This window comes from Lacerta agilis, chromosome 3, assembly GCF_009819535.1.
Source record: "Lacerta agilis isolate rLacAgi1 chromosome 3, rLacAgi1.pri, whole genome shotgun sequence".
In the NCBI taxonomy this organism is placed as follows: domain Eukaryota; kingdom Metazoa; phylum Chordata; class Lepidosauria; order Squamata; family Lacertidae; genus Lacerta; species Lacerta agilis.
In genome coordinates this window covers 40,987,629-41,010,321 of record NC_046314.1, presented here as the reverse complement: position 1 = coordinate 41,010,321, position 22,693 = coordinate 40,987,629, and the positions used below count along the sequence as shown (strand labels likewise).

Genomic DNA, 22,693 nt, shown 5'->3' with positions numbered 1-22,693 from the left:
GTTCATTATGTAAGTATAGACTGCTGTTCTAAAGCTTCTGTCTCAAAATGTTGAAGGCATGGCTATAGTGTTATATACTAGTATGCAGCACATCCAAACATCGTTAGTTGATCTGTTTTTGGAGGGATGTAGCCCCTTGTTTAAACTGAGGGCACCACTGAAGAATGACCCCCTTTTTCAGTAGAGCTATGCTGACAATGTGCATGCAAGAATGAATTAAAATGCAAGTTGTGTCAGTCTTGAGAATCACTACCGGTAAGAGTACAGGAACAAAGTACATTAAGTGCCAAATTGGGGGGGGGGGGAGAATAGAATGGGGGGAACTAAGGAACTGGTGTTTCAGATTCTCCCAAAAGACTAGAAATTGAAAGCTATAGATAATCACTTTATGGTTGTTTTGGATGGTATATAAAGGCCTGCAGGAAGACAGGATATTTATACATGGCTGCAGCCTACCATTTAATGATATTAATTGCCTTGTTATCTAGTCAAGTGGAATCCTCTTTTGACAGTGGATATCTTCAGTAGCCCAGCTGAAGTTCCCACCATTTGGAACATCAGAATAGTCTAGTTGCATTGCTGATTCAAGTGTTTTTCTCCTCAATATTTTTTTTCTTTGCCGCTCAGTAGTAACATTGCCTCCTTTTGAAATGTTAGCCTCCTGACTGAACATAGTCTTGGCAACACACAGTCAATAATTTATCGAAAAATTCCTGGTGGCGTTTTCATGTTTGGTTATTTTATAATGGTCCCGGTATAATTCTGCTTTCTGGAACTTCCTTGATGCGCTTGCTATGATGCATACTCACTAAGTGTCGTTTTTTCTAAAACGTACACAAACCTGCATCCCCCAGCCTACTCAGCAACATTTACTAGCAGATGCTGACTGGAGGGCTCTTGCCATGAAGGCTTAATTTCACTACAAATACACCAGAGTGTGTTTTCCAGAATGCTGTCAAAAGTATTTGCATAAATCTCCAAGCTGAATCCTGATTTGTGTAGAAAAAGAGAAAGCAAATGGCCTCTCTGCACAATACGTTGAAGAATCAGTGGTGGGGTTGCACAATAAGTGTGTGTTTGTTATTTCCCTCAGAGTGGCTCTTCTGATGTGTGTCTATTTCACTGCCAAGAATTTGAATGTGTTTTTTAAAAACTATAATAAAAATGTTATATCCCCCTAGATAGCTTATCTCCAGCTTTTGGATTCACAAAAAGGTATAACAATAGTTTTAACAGTAGTGGTGAGCATCTCCACTCCCCATCTTGACCCCCCCCCCCCAATCCTCCCAATTTGTGAGCTTGTTTTTTTTATTTACTTAGACTACAATCCAGAGAATTGGGGACCCAGGTGGCGCTGTGGGTTAAACCACAGAGTCTAGGGCTTGCTGATCAGAAGGTTGGCGGTTCAAATCCCTGCCACTGGGTAAGCTCCCATTGCTCGGTCTCGGCTCCTGCCCACCTAGCAGTTCGGAAGCACGTCAAAGTGCAAGTAGATAAATAGGGACCGCTCCAGCAAGAAGGTAAATGGTGTTTCCGTGCGCTGCTCTGGTTTGCCAGAAGTGGCTTTGTCATGCTGGCCACATGACCCAGAAGCTGTCTGAGGACAAACGCGGCTCCCTCGGCCTATAGAGCAAGATGAGCGCCGCAACCCTAGAGTCGGACATGACTGGACCTGATGGTCAGGGGTCCCTTTACCTTTACCTTTACAATCCAGAGATCCCCTTATTTTCAGGTTTGTTTGTTTTTTAAATCAAAATGTTAGGCCACTACATTTAAAGAACTGGAGCCAGATCCTCAGGAAACACTCTTCAGACTTTTCTGTCTGGATGAATTCAGGCCTCCTGGCCACAGTATTTTGTCACAGTTAATGAGTTATAAAAGGTTGCTGGCACGTTGGTCCGTTTTATATGCATCCTGTCCTTTAATCTGACTTCATAACTGCTTGGTAAGCACCTAAAATTTAATATATCTGATTATAAGTATGTATGTGGAAAGTGGTACCATTCGTGTTCGCTATATATATGCCAATTCCCTGAAACAAAGGAGAAAGATGTTACATAGGAAACTGAGACATAGTGAACTAGTGTACCATATTGGCCTTAATATAAGCCGCACTCCCCCCCCCCCCCAAAAAAAAAATTCTGACAGTGAAAGTGTGGCTTATATTCACGACCTTACGCTGCCGGCAAAGTGGCATGGCCCTTCCCCCAGGAAGCAGCCCGAGTATTGTCTCCTCCCCCCTTCAGTTTTAAAGGTGCAGCTTATTTGCAGGAGCGGCTTATATTCGAGGAATAGTACTTGTCCCAGGCTAAAAAGCAAGCATTTTCTTCATACAATCTTCCTCATAGTAATTGGTCCTCTATTGTGGGTGTTCTTTCTTTCCGAATCTCTTCTCTCTCTCTCTCTCTCTCTCACTTCTCTCTCTCTCCTCTCTCTCTCTCTGTGTGTGTGTGTGTGTGTATAATATGTTTTGAAAGATTAAAACATATAATGATTTAAAAATGAGTGAAAATCACTGCATAGAATGTGCATGTAAGCAACTCTGCATTGGGGCGGGGGTGCCAGATACAGCTCTCTGCCTCTCATTTGGTGAAAAAGCTGATCATTTGGCATAGCAGTTCTCAAATTACAAATGAGAAATTCTGCCTTATTTTAAGAGGTAATTAAAAAAAAAAAACCTCCAGTTGGTCTGTTTAACTTGTAATGTGATGAAGTTACACTTTGAGAACAATGTGTGGACGGCTCAGTTTAAATCCACCGCTAATGCACTGTTGCATTAGAGAGATGTAGCAGAATATACCAACAAAAAAACCCTCCTCAGTCTGGTCTCCCCCACACATTACACCAGCACCCTGGCTTTTAAAAAAGAATAAGTATGCTAATTACAGCAAATGAGATTAGAAGTCATGTTTAATCCCAGAGACTTTTGTAAGGCTGTGGGGAAAAAATAGAAACAGAGTTAACTGTCACTAAGCTTATCTTCTATTTCTAGGATCTGGTTTATTATATAAATTGTAACTTTAGGAAAATGCCAAGTGAGGCTATTAAGTAAATTGACTAATAGAGCTGGGGGGGGGGGAGGCGAACCACCTATGAAGCAAGTAGAAATTCAGGCTGACACAGGCATAAAAATTAACTAAGCTTCAGGAATCCGAACATAAATTCCACTTGCATCTCTACCTAGGTTCAGCATCGTATTCAGCCATTCCCAACCTGGCATTGCCCCAAACGTGCTTTGAGAACCTTAAGAGTTGTCTAGAACACTGAACATGCCTGGTTAGAGGGAATGTGTGCCTGAGAACAGAAGGATAGGAAGTCATGAACGCATGATGATCCCACATCCTGTTCTGGAAGCTCTATGTAGTGTTTACATCTGTGCATGGTCATAGATGGCTTCTTATGCTAGATAAAGATCATTGCATTATGGGCAAGCAACTGGACCACCACCCAAGTGTGTGAGGTGAGCACCCAAGGAGGTGAGTAGGTATAAGCAAGACATAAAGGAAACATAACCAAGAGTGATGGAATGGTGGAAAGAAGGTCCTCTAAACAGTTGTCATTGCAGACAAGCCTTCCCAAGTTGAATACTGGGGTCTGGGTTCAACTAACTGTTCCCACTAGACCAGGCATAGGCAACCTTTGGCTCTCCAGATGTTTTGGACTACAATTCCCATCATCCCTAACCACTGGTCCTGTTAGCTAGGGATCATGGGAGTTGTAGGCCAAAACATCTGGAGAGCCGAAGGTTGCCTATGCCTGCACTAGACAAAGCCTGCACAAGGACTTCTGCTAGCACAATAGGGCTTTCCTCCCCACCCCCATGTCCTAGTAGAAGGTGGGGAGGGACATGCATGATCTACTGACCCATCCCAATTCTTGCTAACTCACACCAGCCAGGGTGGAGAGAAGGGCAATGTTCGCTTCATCATTACACCAGCTCCAGGCTGAATCAGGCCCCTCTCAGTAGAATAAATACTGGGGTATTTATTTATTTATTAAAATTATACTGCTGTATGTCACAATGGTTTTAAAGCATATGAAAAATAAAACCAAACAATAAAATTATAAAAAAGTTTCAAACAAGTAAAAAGCAAAAATAAATTAAAAACAGTCATCAATGTGAGGGGTGATGAGGATGATTTTATTTATGATGTATATTCTGCCCATCTAACTGGGTTGTCCCAGCCACTCTGGGCGGCTCCCAACAAAAAAATATAATAAAAACAAAATACTCTTAGTTGCCAGCAATAGGCCTGGCAGAATAGAAAGGGTTTTTTGTTTTTGTTTTTTTGTAAATAAGTTTTTATTTATTTTACAATTTTATCTTCAACAATTATTCTTCATTAATAAAACACAGAACAAAAAAAAAAGATTTAGACATAAACATAAGACATTAACACTTTTTTCATTGTACAAACATCATCTCTTTCTTTTTGGAGGTTCTCTTTAACCTCCTGACTTCCCTCCATTTCCTTTTCTGGTTCATTGAATTTATACCTTTTCTGCATAGTTATAATTAAACCTCTTATTCTCATTATTTTGTCGATATGTAACTGATTACCATTAAACCTTAATATTTCAATTCAAATTCCCTTTCTTTTCTTTTATCTCATTTTTAACTGCTTGCAAGTATTTAATCAAAGCCTGCCAATGTTTCTACTTGTTTACAATATTTTTGTACATATACAATAAATGTTTCCTATTCTTTTTTTAATTATTAATTGTCATTGTCTCTGAGCTTTTCTGTGAGTTTAGCCATTTCAGCATTGTCCTTCAGTTGCCTTTCTTCTATTGGTATCATGTCTTCCTCCCACTTTTGGGCTAATAGAATCCGGGCTGCTGCTGTTGCGTACATAAACAATTTCTTCTTTTCCTTCGGGATTTGGCTTCCTGTTATTCCTAGTAAGAACACTTCTGGTTTTTTAATAAAAGTCAATTTAAACATTTCTTCAATTCGTTATATATCACTTCCCAATAACTTTAACCATTTTACATTCCCACCACATGATAAAAGGTATCCTCTTTTTCTTTACATTTCCAACACTTATTAGAACTTGTTCTATACATTTTGGCAAGTTTTACTGGTATTATGTACCAACGGTACATCATTTTCATATAGTTCTCTTTCAGTGTTGTACATACAGTGAACTTCAATCCACCTTCCAAAGTTTTTCCCAGTCACTTATTTGAATATTATGTCCCAGATCTTTTGCCCATTTTATCATCACACATTTAACCTCTTCATCCTTTGTTTCCCATTCTAGCAGCAAGCTATACATTTTCTTCAATAATTGTATCCTCCTTAAAAATCTCATTTAATTGAAAATATTGTAACCAATCTGTTATCTTTTCTCTTATTTCTTCAAATATTCTCATTTTTAATTGATTTTCCACTTTGATTAGGAGCTCTTGTCCTCATATTTATTTACTTTGATTAGGAGCCAACTTGTCCTCATATTTATCTTTTGAGAGATGTTATTTCCGTGGGTGACAACCAGCATGGTGTCTTTGTTCTATTAAATTTTTGTATCTACATACATACAGAATAGAAAGGTTTTCAACAGGCTTTTAAAAGTTGCCACAGAAGACACTCACTGATGACCACAGTTGCTGAAATGTTATGTGTTTGGTCTACTTCTGGGGAAGTTTCATTTTCTTTCATTGCCACTCCAAAGATTTTCAGATAGCCCAGTTGGAAAATCATGAGACTTAATCTCAGGGTTGTGGGTTCAAGCCCCACATTGGGCAAAAGATTCCTTCAGTGTAGGGGGTTGGATTAGATGACTCTCATGGTCCCTTCCACCTCTACAATTCTACGATTTGAAAACAATGAAACCATAAATGCCAATAATCAAATGTTGAGAACCAAAACCTCCCTTCAGCACTCTCATGTTATTTATTGTTAATTAGATTGTTTCAAAAGGCTTGGGGCAAGTAGTGATGGGCAGATCCCTACCTTTCATTTTGGAATCTATTGATCCCAAGACAAATTATTACTCAAACTGGATCTCATTTCACTGTGACGAGATTATCAGGTGTGCAAAAAGGTCTCATCTCCCAGCCACCTTTTAGCCTCTAAACCCTCACCTGACTACTGCTGTGGATGTCAGTAGCTCTGGGGGAAATTACATCACCCAGGCCTTTTAGCTTCTAGGACAGCACTTCAAAAGCAAAAGGAGGATGGAGACACCTCCTCTTCTTCTGGAAGCAGCCAGGCAAACAAGTGGGAGGGAGGAAGAGAGGGTTTTTGGGGGGGTGGGGGAGCGGAGCAGAAGGTTTTGGTGTCTTATGTGAGAGACAGTGGGAAAGGAGCTGAGTTTTTCTCTGGTTTAGTTCAAAATCTGAGTGGAGAGAGATGTCATTGCTTGGAAGGCTTTTCTTATGTTTAGTGCAAGCATTTTGAGTTAAAGAGTTACTTTCTGAGCCAAGTAGAACTATGGTGGTATCTCTAAAGGCGAACTATGCTATATCCTTATCTCATTCTAACTTCCCCAGCTGCCCTGCAAGGTAGCAGAGACTCAGCAAATGACCGAGCAATCGAGTAGGGATTTGAACTTTGATCTCTCATGTAGAAGTCCAACATTCTCTGTACTGCACAGCTAAGTATGCAAGTTCACACAAGGTTGCAGACTAATCTAAGCCACTAAAAAGGAAGGAGGGGTTGTTTGTCTGGATTGCAGTTGAACTGAAATGTGCATTCTTGGGCAAAACATCCTCTGCATGGCCATTTTGATGAGCATAGAGCTTACACAAACCCACACACAAGCTCCTAGGAATTGAGGTTTGTTGCAACCAAAGTGGGTTTTCAGTAAAGAAATACAACTAAGGAGACTAGTGACATACTTTCTGACACACCTGTTTTATGTGGACATTTTCAGGGCTCAGTTGATAGGTTAACATTTGGATACAAGTTGAAAGCTGCTCTGTTGTACGTATGGAATATCTTAATCATTTGGCACCCCTTGGTTATTAATTATTTTAAAACTGCTATTTTACTCTCATCGTTATTGCTGCAGAAAGATGTTGCATCCCATTGTGTATTCTCTTTGTTATGCTGTCATTATAGCATACAGTACTTAAGTTTCTCCCAGAAATGGTGGAAGGGTTTTGCACTGCGAAGAGCCCTTACCATCATATAGAGAAAACAAGTGTGTGGATGTAATGTATGCAGGTTTTAAACCATCCTCTTTAAAATGTGCAATATTTATAAGCACTTTACAGTCCCTGAATATCTGCTTTCTTGTCACAGCAAATTAAATACAAGCAGTTCCAAAGGCAGTGTGCTGGTGGACCCAAAATAAAGGCCAAATCAATATTTAGACAGCTTCAGGCTACTGAGATTCTGCCAGCTTCCACACTTGCCAGCAAGCCTTGCTTGCATTCATCATGAAAGTTGCTGTTTATGTACTTGAAACATTAGTGCTGGTCTGAAATGCTTCTAAGAGTCCTCCCTGAGGGCATCTTTTAAATTTGCAGAGACGCCTGTTACAGTACTTCAAAATACAGCGTTACTACCCAGTGCCTCTTGTAAATTGGTACTGTGTTGTTACTGATACAGGATTTTTGTAGATACAAACATGCCATACTGATTCAGTCCTCTTACCTCCCTGCTTTCCGCCTCCTGGATTTTTTTGCCCTTTGTTTTTAAGAGCAAGCAGCTATCTAGGATGCAATGTGAACAACATCACAATACTGCATGCAATATCCTCTGGAGGAAGACACATGTAGCAGATGTCTCAGGTGGCATGCTTTTGGGGTGTTGAAAGTCTTTAATCAGCTTGAGAGAAAAATGTACCGTGGAATGTTCTGAGTCAGTTAAATTTCTTTTATTTTGCCTAAATTGCATTGCAAGAGGTACTGGTTAAAACATACCGTATATCGCGGCGTATAAGGCGACTCGGCGTATAAGACGACCCCCCAACTTTTAATGTGAAAAAACAGAGTTTGGGGTATACTCACCCAGCCCGGGATCCATGGCTGCTGAGGCGGCGGCAGCGGCGGGGAGAGCGTCCCCCGCGCCACACAGGAGATTTCCGCGCTTGCCGCCCAAGCGCACAGCGGCCCCCATGGCTGCTGAGGCGGCGGCAGCGACGCCTGGGGCAGCGGGGAGAAGCTCCCCGTCGCCGCAAAGGAGGCCTCCGCGCTTCCTGCTGAAGCGCAGGACGGCCTCCCCGGCTGCTGAGGCGTCGGCAGCGACGCCTGGGGCAGCGGGGAGAAGCTCCCCGTCGCCCCAAAGGAGGCCTCCGCGCTTCCTGCTGAAGCGCAGGACGGCCTCCCCGGCTGCTGAGGCGTCGGTAGCGACGCCTGGGGCAGCGGGGAGAAGCTCCCCGTCACCCCAAAGGAGGCCTCCGCGCTTCCTGCTGAAGCGCAGGACGGCCTCCCCGGCTGCTGAGGCGTCGGTAGCGACGCCTGGGGCAGCGGGGAGAAGCTCCCCGTCGCCCCAAAGGAGGCCTCCGCGCTTCCTGCTGAAGCGCAGGACGGCCTCCCCGGCTGCTGAGGCGTCGGTAGCGACGCCTGGGGCAGCGGGGAGAAGCTCCCCGTCGCCCCAAAGGAGGCCTCCGCGCTTCCTGCTGAAGCGCAGGACGGCCTCCACGGCTGCTGAGGCGTCGGTAGCGACGCCTGGGGCAGCGGGGAGAAGCTCCCCGTCGCCCCAAAGGAGGCCTCCGCGCTTCCTGCTGAAGCGCAGGACGGCCTCCACGGCTGCTGAGGCGTCGGTAGCGACGCCTGGGGCAGCGGGGAGAAGCTCCCCGTCGCCCCAAAGGAGGCCTCCGCGCTTCCTGCTGAAGCGCAGGACGGCCTCCACGGCTGCTGAGGCGTCGGTAGCGACGCCTGGGGCAGCGGGGAGAAGCTCCCCGTCGCCCCAAAGGAGGCCTCCGCGCTTCCTGCTGAAGCGCAGGACGGCCTCCACGGCTGCTGAGGCGTCGGTAGCGACGCCTGGGGCAGCGGGGAGAAGCTCCCCGTCGCCCCAAAGGAGGCCTCCGCGCTTCCTGCTGAAGCGCAGGACGGCCTCCACAGCTGCTGAGGCGTCGGCAGCGACGCCTGGGGCAGCGGGGAGAAGCTCCCCGTCGCCCCAAAGGAGGCCTCCGCGCTTCCTGCTGAAGCGCAGGACGGCCTCCACGGCTGCTGAGGCGTCGGTAGCGACGCCTGGGGCAGCGGGGAGAAGCTCCCCGTCGCCCCAAAGGAGGCCTCCGCGCTTCCTGCTGAAGCGCAGGACGGCCTCCACGGCTGCTGAGGCGTCGGCAGCGACGCCTGGGGCAGCGGGGAGAAGCTCCCCGTCGCCGCACAGGAAGCCTCCGCGCTTGCCGCCCACGCCCAGCCCGGGCTCCATGGCGGCTGAAGCGCCGGGGAGAGGCTCCATGCAGCCAGTGGCGGGGCGGAACTCCGGGTCATGATGTTGCCGGCGTACAAGACGACCCCCGACTTCAGAGAAGATTTTTCGGGCTTAAAAAGTCGTCTTATACGCCGCGATATACGGTACTTGGAAGCTCTTAGACAAGATTCTACTTGTTTTGCAGTTCTCCCACCTAGTGGCTGCATTAGATAACTACAGATGTATATATGTATATGTATATGTATATACACACACATACATACAAAGGTGAGTATGGGGTTGAGTTGTGGTGCTCATCTTGCTTCAGGCCAAGGGAGCCAGCGTTTGTCCACAGACAGCTTTCCAGGTCATGTGGCCAGCATGACTAAACCGCTTTGGGCACAACAGAACACCATGACGGAAGCCAGAGTGCACGGAAATACCGTTTACCTTCCCGCTGCAGCGGTATCTATTTATCTGCTTGCACTAGTGTGCTTTCAAAGTGCTAGGTTGGCAGAAGCTGGGACAGAGCAACGGGAGCTCACCCTGTTGGCAGATTCAAACAGCTGACCTTCTGATCAGCAAGCACAAGAGGCTCAGTGCTTTAGACCACTACCACCCAGGTCCCATATATATATGGGGGTCTATACTTCGACTAAATCCAGACTGAGACAGTAACCAAATACCTTAATTAGAAGCAAGTGAAATCACAAAGTGGACTAGTGTACACAGGCTTTTAAGTGCTTGCTTTGGTTTGGACTGTTGTTAGTGCAAATACAGTGGTACCTTGGGTTAAGAACTTAATTCGTTCCGGAGGTCCGTTCTTAACCTGAAACCATTCTTAACCTGAGGTACCACTTTAGCTAATGGGGCCTCCCGCTGCCGCCGCACCACCGCCACACGATTTCTGTTCTCATCCTGAAGTAAAGTTCTTAACCCGAGGTACTATTTCTGGGTTAGCGGAGTCTGTAACCTGAAGCGTCTGTAACCTGAGGTACCACTGTAGTCATGCTGAAGACCCAAGTGACATTTTTAATATCTGGGTTTTACAAATTGTTCATAGAATACATATATTACCTGAGGCAGAGCCAATCCTAAACTGAGGCACAGTGAGGCAGCTGCTTCAAGCAGCAGAAGCTGAGGTGCAGGGAGCTGTGAGTGCCATGACCCCTATGATAGCCTGCTGCCCTCAACTGCAGTTGAATACACTGTCCTTTCATCAGTACTGCAGTAAGATTCTACCACCAGTTCCAATTGGCTTATGTATGTGCCTTTGGGGATGGTGCCATTCATCTTTTGCCTCATACAGCAAAATGTCCTGAGCCAGCCCTGATCTGAGGGGGCTGCTCTGGCTAGCCAGTCACTTCATAGAATCATAGAGTTGGAAGGGACCCCAACTGCAATGGGGTCCAACCAAACTGTAATGCAGGAAGCCATTTCAGAGGCATCATTATTACGTATCATCACATTTTCCTCCTGCCGGGCTCACAGCAGAGAAAGTTCCCAAGTTGCTTTGGGGAAGGGGGAGCACAGTGCAAAGATAGAAATCTTATCATCATCATCATCATCTCTTTATACACCCCTAATTTTGACATAGTCAAGTTTATTTAGGTGAATGAACCCCATGCGCCAGAGCACTGTAGATCATAAATCTGTCTGAGAGTGAATTCAATCAACTAGAAGCTACTTGGCATTTATTTTAAATACTACCATGTGGCAAAACCATCTTTTGTAGTCAGTCTCCAACTACATGGTTCAGGCTAGGATTATTACTTCTTCACAGCGGTGCTGAAATCTGAGGAAGCAGGTGCATAATAACATTGTATTTCACTGTGTATTGGAAGGCTATAGCTGGCTTCCCTATGTTGTTAGAGAAACCATGATGTAATATTAACTAAATCCTTATCTGAACTCAACCAGAGACTCCAGCATTTATGGGATAGTTTCCTAAACAATTATTCAAGTCGTCTCCTTGCTTCATGTTCTCTGTCTTCCCACTTCTAATGCATATTCAGACAAACCCCATGCCCTTCTCCAACTTTTTATTAGTACCATTTAATACTTACGTTGTTCCAGTGTAGGGGACTTTGTTTTCACTAAACTAACCATTATAATAATATATTCCATTTCTTTGAAAACCCCATAAACTGTTGAAGAAGAATAAAGGATTTTGTAATTGGCATAATTTATTCTGATCACAGAGTGAAGTCAGCCTAGATTATGGGAATGTTGTGAAATTGGTGGGATTTGTGCACTCATTGGAAACTTAGCAGCATTCTTGAGTTCGTTAAACATATAAATACCATTTGCCACATATCTCATCTCCCTTTAAGTCATTTGTTGGAAGTGATGTTTAGATCATCCTCTAATATGAAGTGTGCAAGCAGCAACAGGGCAGGCAGCATTAATGATTGGAAGTAGCATTACTGCTGACTTAAGGAAAGATTAACTATTGGACGGTGGTATTTATGGACATTAGAACTGTTGAGTTATCTAACTACACTTGAGGGGCTTGGGACAATAGCAGTGCTGATGGTAATGCTGGCAATTTCCCTGTGTTTTTGTTCTTTTGCAGGTCACTGCCAGGGGATTTGGTCCATTGTTACAGTTTGCCTACACTGCTAAGCTGTTACTCAGCAGAGAAAACATACGAGAGGTCATCCACTGTGCAGAGTTCCTGCGCATGCACAACCTGGAGGATTCTTGCTTCAGCTTCCTTCAAACGCAACTCCTGAACAATGAAGATGGCCTGTTTCTGTGCAAAAAAGACACCACCTACCAGCGGATGCATGAAGACAAGAACTCCGAGGGAGAAGAGGAGGAGACGATGGAGTCGGAGACTTCCAAGATCTCTTGCCCAAGGGAGAGAACACACCCAGAGCCCTTTAACTTTGAATCGGCCAGTTCGGGAGCGGACAAGGAAGAAGGGATGCTGCCCGACTCTGATATCTTGAACGATGGCAAGGACAGTTTGGACAAAGAAGCAGTGGCGCGGTTACCCAGATATAAGAAATACCAGATGGCTTGTACCAAGAATGTCTACAACGCATCACACATTAGTACCTCAGGTTTTGCAAGCACATTCAGTGAAGAAAGTTCTGGCAATAGCCTCAAGCCAGAGCTTCCTGTAGGGCAAATTAAAAGTGAGCCTAGGAGTGAGGAGAATGATGAAGAAAACATCACGCTTTGCCTCTCTGGAGATGAGCCTGACATCAGGGATAAAGAGGGGGATGTTGAAATGGACCGGAAGCAGCCAAGTCCCACTGGAGCTGACAGGTCTAAAAGTGTTTCCTCCCCTTCCTGCCTAAGGTCTTTCTTCAACCGAACAAAAAATGTAGACTTAGTTGGCTTCCCCAGTACTTCCCAACAGCACTTTGCCAGGAGTCCAGCATGCCCTTTCGATAAGGGGACAACTCAGGGTGACCACAAAACTGATTATGTCCCTTTCGCAGGGAATTATGGACTCTCCCAAGCTGTTCAGAAGGATGCTTCCAATTTTACCGTGGGATCGCCTCTCAGGGGCCCTGGCTTTGTTGAAGGTCTCTGTAAGCAGGAAGGTGAGGTGGACAGGAGGAGTGTTATATTCTCTTCAAATGTTTGTGACCAAGTAAACACTTCGGTGCATTCATATTCTGGCATGAGCAGCTTGGAGAAAGATCTCACCGAGACTGTGCCAAAGGGTCTCTGGGCAGGAAGTAGCCAGTCCCTTCCCAGTTGCCAGACCTATTCTCACATTGGACAGGCAGCTGATCTCTTACCAGGACGGATGCGGCCGAACACCAGCTGCCCAGTGCCAATTAAAGTTTGCCCTCGCTCTCCTCCACTAGAAACCAGAACGAGGACCTCCAGCTCATGTTCCTCCTACTCGTACGCAGAGGATGGCAGCGGGGGTTCACCATGTAGCCTCCCTCTGTGCGAGTTTTCATCTTCCCCCTGTTCCCAAGGAACTCGGTTCCTGACCGCTGAGCATCAGGAGCCGAGCGTGATGGGAGATGGAATGTACAACCAAGTCAGACCCCAGATAAAATGTGAGCCATCCTATGGAACAAACTCTAGCGATGAGTCTGGATCGTTCTCTGAAGCAGACAGTGAATCATGTCCTGTGCAAGACAGAGGACATGAGGTAGGGCTTGTGATAAGTACACTTGTTAACACGTCTTGTGACCAGTTCAATAAGCCTGTTGTTCTCTTAAATGGCATTCCTTGTATACAGAGGCAGAGAATAGCCTGTTTTACCTCAGTTTTTGTTGACATTGCAGTCAGGCTAGTGGGGGGAAATGCATGAAATGGGGGGGGGGGCAGTAAAGACCCATCATATGAAAAGGTTCATTGCAGCCCTAAAGCATTTTCTTTTTGCTAACTACGTATAGTTCACCCATACTACAGTTTGTGATCTGCTTCTAACCATGGTTGCAGACTGCTGCTTGGTGTTAACTATAGTCAGCAAGAACGTTGGTACAAAATATTTTTGTATATGTTGCTTGTGTGCCAAGATGTGATGCTAATCATACTCATCTCCAAAACTGAATCGGAGAGGGCAGTGCCTATGCAAAGGGATGGATATAGTATAATTGCTCATCTGTTACTGCAGGACAGGGGAAAACCCTGTAATGTCCACTTTTTTTCTTCATGGACACCTTCTGAATTCTGAATTCTTTTTTTTTTTTTTAAGGATTTGTTCCCAGAAAGATTTGTCCCAGTGTGCATTTTCAAGTATAGTGACCCTGTGTGAATTGGCAGGTTGCCCTTCCTCAAAAAGTTTTCATGGATTGAAGGATATGATCATACAGACACAGGGCTTATTTTCCACCCAAATCTAGCTAAGTATTAGCATATGGTCACAATCAGCTCTCCGCCAGAAGATAATATGAAGTGGCGCTTCAGGAAGCAAAATCTGGCCACCTTTAAATAGTAGCAAATTGCTAGCTACATAATTTACAATTTTATTTTAGCTTTACTGCTGCTGGGGGTGGGGGAAATCTCTGCCTCAGGCACCAAAATGTTTTTGGCAAGTGCTGCATGTTATTTAATGTAGTTGGCAAGTTCTTTTCTTCCTGTTGGTTTTATCACCCTTGGAGGGACACAAACAGAAGAATATAGAGTTTAATGGAGAAAAAGGGAAATGCTGTTAACTTCAGATTCAGCAGTCTGACTTCTTATATGTACTAATGCTAACTTTATTGCAGATAGTAGAGATGGTGTACTCTTTGAGAAGTATCCAGTTTATAAATTTATAAAGAATAGGAAGGCATCTCTTTTCAATAGTGACTTTCTTTCCCTCCCCACCCCAGTCCTTTCTGTCACTTTAAAACAACTGGGTTGCTGTTTTGTCTTTTTGTTATATTCCCTTTGGACTGTCGCAAGTGAAATCTAAACTTACTACATCTTGAAAGGAAAAGCTTTCTAGAGAATATTAAAGAAAGACAGAAAGCATTAGTAGGCTGTTCTTCCAAGAATTGTTTGTGCCAGGGGAATTGCATTCATCTTGTCTTTCATTTAATAGCATCTCCCTAACTGGGGTTGGTATGTTCCTTTTCAAAAGGAATATATCTCAAAGGCTGTGCTGTGAGACAATTCAGTTGGCCTACTGAGAATTCTAAAGGCCAACCATGAACTCTTAAATGACAGTCCTAAAGCATTTGTGTCAAATTGCATTACAAATAGCTACCCATGTATATGTATGGTCATAACCGAATATGAAGGACCTTATTTTCAGAATAGCTCAGCTAATATTATCAGAGCTACCCAAACCTAAACCTGCATTTAACATTTAAGAGAACGATGAGTAATGTGTGAACCCACTGCTTAATCTTATCTAGCTTTTTCGCTTGTAAGCTGATGGTGCTCTCCAACCACAGCCCTGCATCCCACATGGTTTCAGGGTGGGTTTCGGCAAAAACCGAAGTACAAAGCAGGAATAAAAATTACTGTACTCAAATGAAAACACTTCAGTTAAAAACAACAAAATACGAATCCCTTTATCTAACAAACACCATATCGCCACTGCTGTTGGAAGGCCTGGTAAAAGAAATTGTTTTTTGCTTGAGATCACAACCCAGTCAGTGTCAATGGCAGACTAATCTCAAGAGGCAAAGCTATTCCAAAACTGGGATGCTATCTGTGAGGGATCCCACTCCCTCCTCTTTCGATACTTCCCCAACCGTGACTCTCCCTAAGTTTCACTGTCCACTAGGATGAATCCTTCATTGGTTATATGGGAGTGTCTCTGGGATACCTCAGTGCTTTACGTTCTTAAAGTGAAACTCCTGCCACCTTGGGATCTCCCGCCCTGGGTTCCCAAACTGCTGCAGCTTGCCCTTTCGTTCTGGCAACTGCGTGGCACCTTTGGCTTCCCTGCCCAGTCCTCTGTGTGTTAGGTAAATAAGCCACCCGTCCCTTTTACCTCAAGGAAACCTCTCGTGCTTTTCCCCTCAACCACACCTCTAGAGGTACTGACGCACTGCCACAGTCAGCGAACGTTTAAACACTTTTAACTTTATTAAGGTAACTTGAAAACATGGATATCTTGAGTCAGTACTGGTACAAATCTTCTTATATAATTCAGCTCAGTTACAATCTTTCCTGCATCCCGTTAGCAATGGTAAAATGACCTTTCCTCCCATTCCCCAAAGCCTAACCTCGCAGTTTCTCTTTCTAAACCTCCACCCCCAACTGCCAAACCCCCAACTGCCTTTTCAGGTTGTTCCCCCTCCTTTTAGAATGCCCAGTAGCTCCGCCTCCCAGGGAACACCTACCTAACATGGGAGTGATAGGTTAACCCATGATGAACCAGGCCTTATTCCGCCACATTCGTCCCACCCCCAAAGTCATTGCATAGGCATAGTTATACATTTTAAACAATGCCGAAGCAATGTATTGGAGCTTAATCAAGACCAACAACCTATTATTTCCCTTTTGTACACAACTTCTATGTTGCAACATAACTTAACAAATAATTTACCTATTCCTGTATCTTATTTCCACCATAACAACTAATTTGGCACTTATACACATTTCTAATTTGGAATAACATTTGCTATCACTCTAAAGAGTCCGTCCCAGGAAACCTCGAGCTTCCGCTGTCGTCTGGGCCTCAACACCAGGACTTGGTCACCAGGTTGGAAATTCCGATCTCTGGCGTGTGCGTCGTACCATCTTTTCTGTTGTGCTCTTGTTAAATTACAGGATGATAGTTCCTTAAGTTCCTGTAAATCACTTTGTAGATCCTGAAGATAGGTTAAGACGTCCGCATGACCAATGGGTTCCTTTCCAGTCCCATTCCGGGTCAATAAAACCACGCTTTTATTCTGTCTCTGGTTTTATTAATGCTTAGATAAGCAGCCATGGGTGACTCCAGTGCCAACTGTAAAACTTGTAGTCGGTATTTCCGGGGCAAAACCAACTTTTTTTTCATTTTCCATTTGGCTGCACCTTTTCTCCTTTTGGCTATTTTCATTTTCCACTTGGCTGCACCTTTTCTCCTTTTGGCTATTTTCATTTTCCACTTGGCTGCACCTTTTCTCCTTTTGGCTGTTTTATGACGTCTCCCTTCTATTGCAGTAGACAGGCAGGGATTCTCTAAAGTCACTTCAGAGTCAGGACCCTGCACCTCATCCCACAAGTCTCTCAGAGATTCATCTTCCCCCTGTTCCACTAAAAACTGGGTGCTAGATTCCTGTGCATTTGGTAGCATAATCAGTACTTCCTCTCCCACAGGCTCTGTGGTTGATGCATTAATGGCAGGATTTGAACCCACAAGGGCTTTTGATTCCGCTCTTGTGATAGCATGTATTTGAGGTCTCCGTTTAGCTAGGTCGTTGCCTATCAGGACAGGAACCTCCAGATCATCCCAAATACCCACTGTCCACTTGCCAATAAAATCTTGATACTGAATATTCACTTCTGCTACCTGCACCTCAAACTCCGGTCCCCATATACCTTTTATGCTGTAAGATTGGTTTGGGAGATATTGTTCCTTAGGAATACAACTAGATCTCATCAGAGTAACTTCCGATTCAGAGTCCTGAAGTCCCACTAACTCTTGTCCATTTACTCTGACAGTCTCCAAAAATTCCTTATTAACCTCTTCCTCAGATCTCCAGACCTGCATAACTTTTGCAGAAGCCTCTGTTTGACTACACGTTGGCTCCTGGACTGGTGTCTGCGGAAGGTTTTTAATATCCGTCTGAAGTAACAGTTTTACTGGCTTCGCAACAGCAGCTGCAGTTTGTGCTTTGACCAGTAGAGGACATTTATTTTGTATGTGACTCTCACTTTCACAAAAGAAGCACGTAATTTTCTTTTGAGGAGACTTATCAGACTCGGATTGTCTGACAGGATTGGGTTCTTGTTTTTCCTTTCTTTCCCCAACTTGCCACAGTTTATTTTTCTGTGAAGGCTTAAAGAATGTGACTTCTTTACTATCTTGGCTCTGAGATAATTTTGCTCTTAGCCGTATCTCCTCCAGCCTCAGTCTTCCCAACTGCACTTCTCTCTCCATAGCAAATCTCTCCCGTTCTGCCTCAACCTTGGCTAATTGTATTCTTTCAGATTGCATTCTCTCCTCAGCAGCTATCTTAGCCTTTTCTTTCTCCGCTTCTAATTTATTTTTCTCTTTTTCAGCTTCAATTCTGGCCATCTCTAGTTTCATTTTCATCATCTCTAACTCTACATTAGGGTTCTCTCTGGTTTCTGCCTCATCGGGTCTCTCATCACCCTTAGCTTCCCTAGCTTTCCTCAGGTGAGCCATTTTTCTGACAGAAAAAATACAGTTGTCTGATTCTCAACTAAACAGGCGTGTGGGTGTTGTTTACGGATCACGACGCTGCCACCAATAAATGTGAGGGATCCCACTCCCTCCTCTTTCGATACTTCCCCAACCGTGACTCTCCCTAAGTTTCACTGTCCACTAGGATGAATCCTTCATTGGTTATATGGGAGTGTCTCTGGGATACCTCAGTGCTTTACGTTCTTAAAGTGAAACTCCTGCCACCTTGGGATCTCCCGCCCTGGGTTCCCAAACTGCTGCAGCTTGCCCTTTCGTTCTGGCAACTGCGTGGCACCTTTGGCTTCCCTGCCCAGTCCTCTGTGTGTTAGGTAAATAAGCCACCCGTCCCTTTTACCTCAAGGAAACCTCTCGTGCTTTTCCCCTCAACCACACCTCTAGAGGTACTGACGCACTGCCACAGTCAGCGAACGTTTAAACACTTTTAACTTTATTAAGGTAACTTGAAAACATGGATATCTTGAGTCAGTACTGGTACAAATCTTCTTATATAATTCAGCTCAGTTACAATCTTTCCTGCATCCCGTTAGCAATGGTAAAATGACCTTTCCTCCCATTCCCCAAAGCCTAACCTCGCAGTTTCTCTTTCTAAACCTCCACCCCCAACTGCCAAACCCCCAACTGCCTTTTCAGGTTGTTCCCCCTCCTTTTAGAATGCCCAGTAGCTCCGCCTCCCAGGGAACACCTACCTAACATGGGAGTGATAGGTTAACCCATGATGAACCAGGCCTTATTCCGCCACACTATCACATAGAGCTAATTTGAGATTGGATCGGCGTTAGCATTTTCCTGGCCAATGGAGCAACAAAAACTGGCTCCTCAGTTGTATTTTTTAAGTGTTCCTGTGTTTTGGGTGCAGCTTTGGAAATCTGTTTAAGGCATAAAAGCAGGATTTCAAAAAGCAAGGTATTAAGAACATACTGTAATACAATTGTGTGCTTGTAGTTATTTCAATCACTCTGTCACAAAGCTGTTGTTTTTTCAGGAGGGGAAAGGCCAAGACAACACTGACATCACCCAAATTATACGGGAAGCCGCTTAATGCAGATACCATGTGACTATAAGCCCTATTCAGTCATTCAAATATCATGTGGGGAGCATATCCCTGTTCCAACCACCTGTGCCCCAACCTTCCCATGTTGAATGGAATGGTCTGAAGGGGGCTTCTAAGTGCATTTAGCTGAAAACACTCAGAAACCTTTCTAAGGGTGATGGGAGTTTATAAGCACATTCTGCCAAATGCACAAGGAATCCCTCCCCAGACCTTCCAAGTCAAGATGGGAAGATTGAGAGTGGAGCTGGTAATGATGAGGACATGAGAGGGCCTAGGCTGCCATATTCCCCTTTCCTGCACCCTCTTCACCCTTCACGCCCTCATGCATGAACACTAGAACATACCATTCATGTAATTATTATGATGTACAGGAGGCCACCCATGGCCATGCCATGGCCTGGTTCACAATAGCATTGTTGACATTCCATAACTTGGTTTAATTGATTGCAAAGCCCTCAGTTGCTGGCTGCTGTTGGGGACACCTTGTGAACCTGGGTGTGTGTGATGATCCCTGCACAATAAATAAGGAACTGAATTACACCCGTCCTTTTTTCTTTTTTTCTTTTTGAAAATTATACCTGTGAAATTCAGGAAATTACAGAGCACATTGTGCAGTAATGCACAGAAAGAGGAATCCCCAGATCATGAATGACTTTTATTTCATGCTTTTTGTATGTGTGACATAAGGGTAACTTAACCATTCCTCATTGTTATATGTCACCACCTGTGCAACTCACTGTGAGTAGCAATAAATTAGAAGGCAGGTACACATGTCTGGACTTGCAATATTTATGAAGTACATTCTCCCAAGAAGAAGGACACTGCTGTTAATTTTTTAAAAAGAAAAAATATCTGGAGGGTGTTTTTGTGATTTTTTTTTTAAACAACATATATCTGAAGAAAGAAATGTGCAGTGATTAATTGTGCAGCTATTTAAATGTAAAACATCAAAACCTTAAAGCTTTTCTCTTTAGGTTTATTGGTTGTTGTTTATAACATCACACTGGAATTGTGAAGCCTGTACAGTTGTTTCTATCTTGAAACATCTCAGATCATTTGTTAAGATGTTATTTACACTGTGCAAGACCCAAACCAGCAACAGTTTATTTTTAAACATCCTCTTTTTATAGTCACCTCACCTCAAGGTCTGTTAATGTTTGATAGATTCTTGATAACACATTTTCCCCCAGTTCATACAAATGGATAGGGAGATGGTCCATGGCCAATCTAAAATTAACAATGGCACCACATTCTTAACTGTTGTGCAACAACCACTTCCTTTTTGTTTTATTTTTTTAGGGAAAGAAGAAAATGCCAAATCTGTGAGCTTTGCAATATTGTAAATGAATTATTTCAAATATGTTACATTCCTTCTTTATAACAAATATATAGGCAGACTTCATTTACATCAGCTATTTCTGTTCTGAATGAATAATTTGGGGGAGCTTTCAGAGTGACTATATATTGCAGACCCAGGCGCAGAGAAGCCATGGAGGGGGTTGTGCAGGCAGCGAATGAAGACCAGGAGACAGGTATTGGGTTGTAATTAGGCCACCTTATTGGCTGCAGTCATATAGGTTTGCCATAGGCATTGGGCATGGATCCACTGATCAACGAGTCGTCCTGCTGGTTGTCATGCTTTCTTTTGATAGATGCAGTGTACCAGTGTTAGGGATCTGCCATGACATGAACCACTTCCAGTGGACCTTGCTCAATCACTGGCAGGGGGCATGGTTGCCTGTCAGCCCCTGAGCTGGACAGCAAGCAGTGCCCTCCAAGATCCCTTAAGGGCACCCCACACTTGGATGGGGCAAGGGGGCCCTTCCTGTGCCCATTCCTGCTAAGGATCCAGACCAGTACTTCTTCTGCCCTAAAGTTGCAAAGTTTGCTATGAATTTTACAACAACCCCAGACCAGCCCAATATGTCCGTGAAAAAATTCCTCCCTGGTCCTTACTCTACTGCAGTTCCATGAAGGGGGTTACACATATATGCAGTTACTCACCTCTGAAGTGGAGCGTTTAGGGTCTAAAGGGCATTAAAAGGAAGCCAAACATTCTTCATAATCTCTAGTCAGCAGTCTTAATAGTCCACATCACTGTGTCGAAGGTCAGCTTCTGTGTATTCAAACAAATCATTGTTTTCTCTGGCAGCCCTTTTCTTGTTCTTTCATGACCTGCAGCAGTGGTGTGTATTTTGATATGGTGCCATGTTTGGGCTTCATTGGTGGGATGTGAGGGTGAAGTCCACTGTGCAGAATGTGTGGGTAGATATGGTGCATTCCTGTGACTGTGGAGTCTATAGAGTTCTATGAGCAAATGTCATACACAAAGAAATGGAACAAAATAGTTGCTCTTTATGCTTTCCTGTGTAGAAAAAAACTACACTGTAGTGAATGCCAAACTATGTGTAACTTTCAGGGTTGGTGTTTAGGGGCTGGCATGGTCAGGTGTTTGCCAAAGACCCACACCCAAACAACAGGGGGTACACTGATGAGCCTCCTGGACCTACTCCTCTTCTTTATCACTGCAATCTCCTTGTTTGTTTACCTGCCTCTAGCTCTGGCCCAGACAGCAGTAGTGGTTAGAATTTGCAGTTGTGCACATTGGGTTATATATATATATATATATATATATATATATATATTCTCATATTTGTTTATGTCAGATGAATTGGCAGTGACTGACCAGGAACAAGATCTTGGGGTCAGAGTGGATAACTTGATGAAAATGTTGACCCCAATATGTGGCAGCTGTGAAAAGGGTGGGTTTCATGTTAGGGAACCTTAGAAAAGTGGTTGAAAATAAAACTGTCAATATAATAATCTTACTGTGTTATATAAGCCATTATACAAATCTATAGTGAGATTGCACATGGGCTACTGTGCTCAGTTATGGCTCCCACACCTCATAAAAGGATATTGTTGAGCTGTGAAAACGTCAGAAAGGGGCAACCAAAATGATCAAGGGGTTGAAACAATTCTCCTAAGATTATGTATGGTGTACAGAAACTGGGTAGAGAAATACCTTTCTCCTTCCCTGATACTACTAGAACCAGAAGCTGAAAATTGGAAGATTTGGGAGAGACAAAAGAAAGTACTTATCCACCCAGCACAAAATTAAACTATAGAATTCACTCTCACAAGTTGTAGTGATGGCTACCAACTTAGAGTAAATAGAGGATACAGTGAATTCATGGCGCCATAAGGCTAGATCATTGTTTCCCAAAGTTGGGTCTCCAGCTGATTTTAGACTATAGAATGGAAATTGTAGTCTGAAAACAGCTGGAGATCCAAGTCTGGGAAACACTGGGCTAGATGGCTGTGTTCTACTCCCATTGTTGAAGGTGTTGTACCTCTGAATACCAGATGCTGGGAATAACAAGTGGGGATAATGCTGTTACTCATGTCCTGCTTGCATGATTCCCATTGGCATCTGGTTGCTGATCCAGATGTGCCTTTGCTTTGATCCAGCAGGGTGGTTCGAATGTTAGGAGGAGTAGATGGCACTGTCATCTATTGTCCATTAGCTCATTGCCTGGCAAGC

General features: G+C 44.1%; 1 protein-coding gene across 2 annotated transcripts in view; it reads left to right on the top strand.

Annotated features, from left to right (window-relative positions):
* Positions 1-22,693, top strand: part of BACH2 (BTB domain and CNC homolog 2) — a 195,045-nt gene that overhangs the window by 163,654 nt on the left and 8,698 nt on the right. For both annotated transcript variants that reach the window (XM_033143437.1, XM_033143438.1), the window contains exon 4: positions 11,886-13,433. In XM_033143437.1, the coding sequence (XP_032999328.1) occupies positions 11,886-13,433 (1,548 nt within the window). The remainder of the gene's footprint in view (positions 1-11,885; positions 13,434-22,693) is intronic.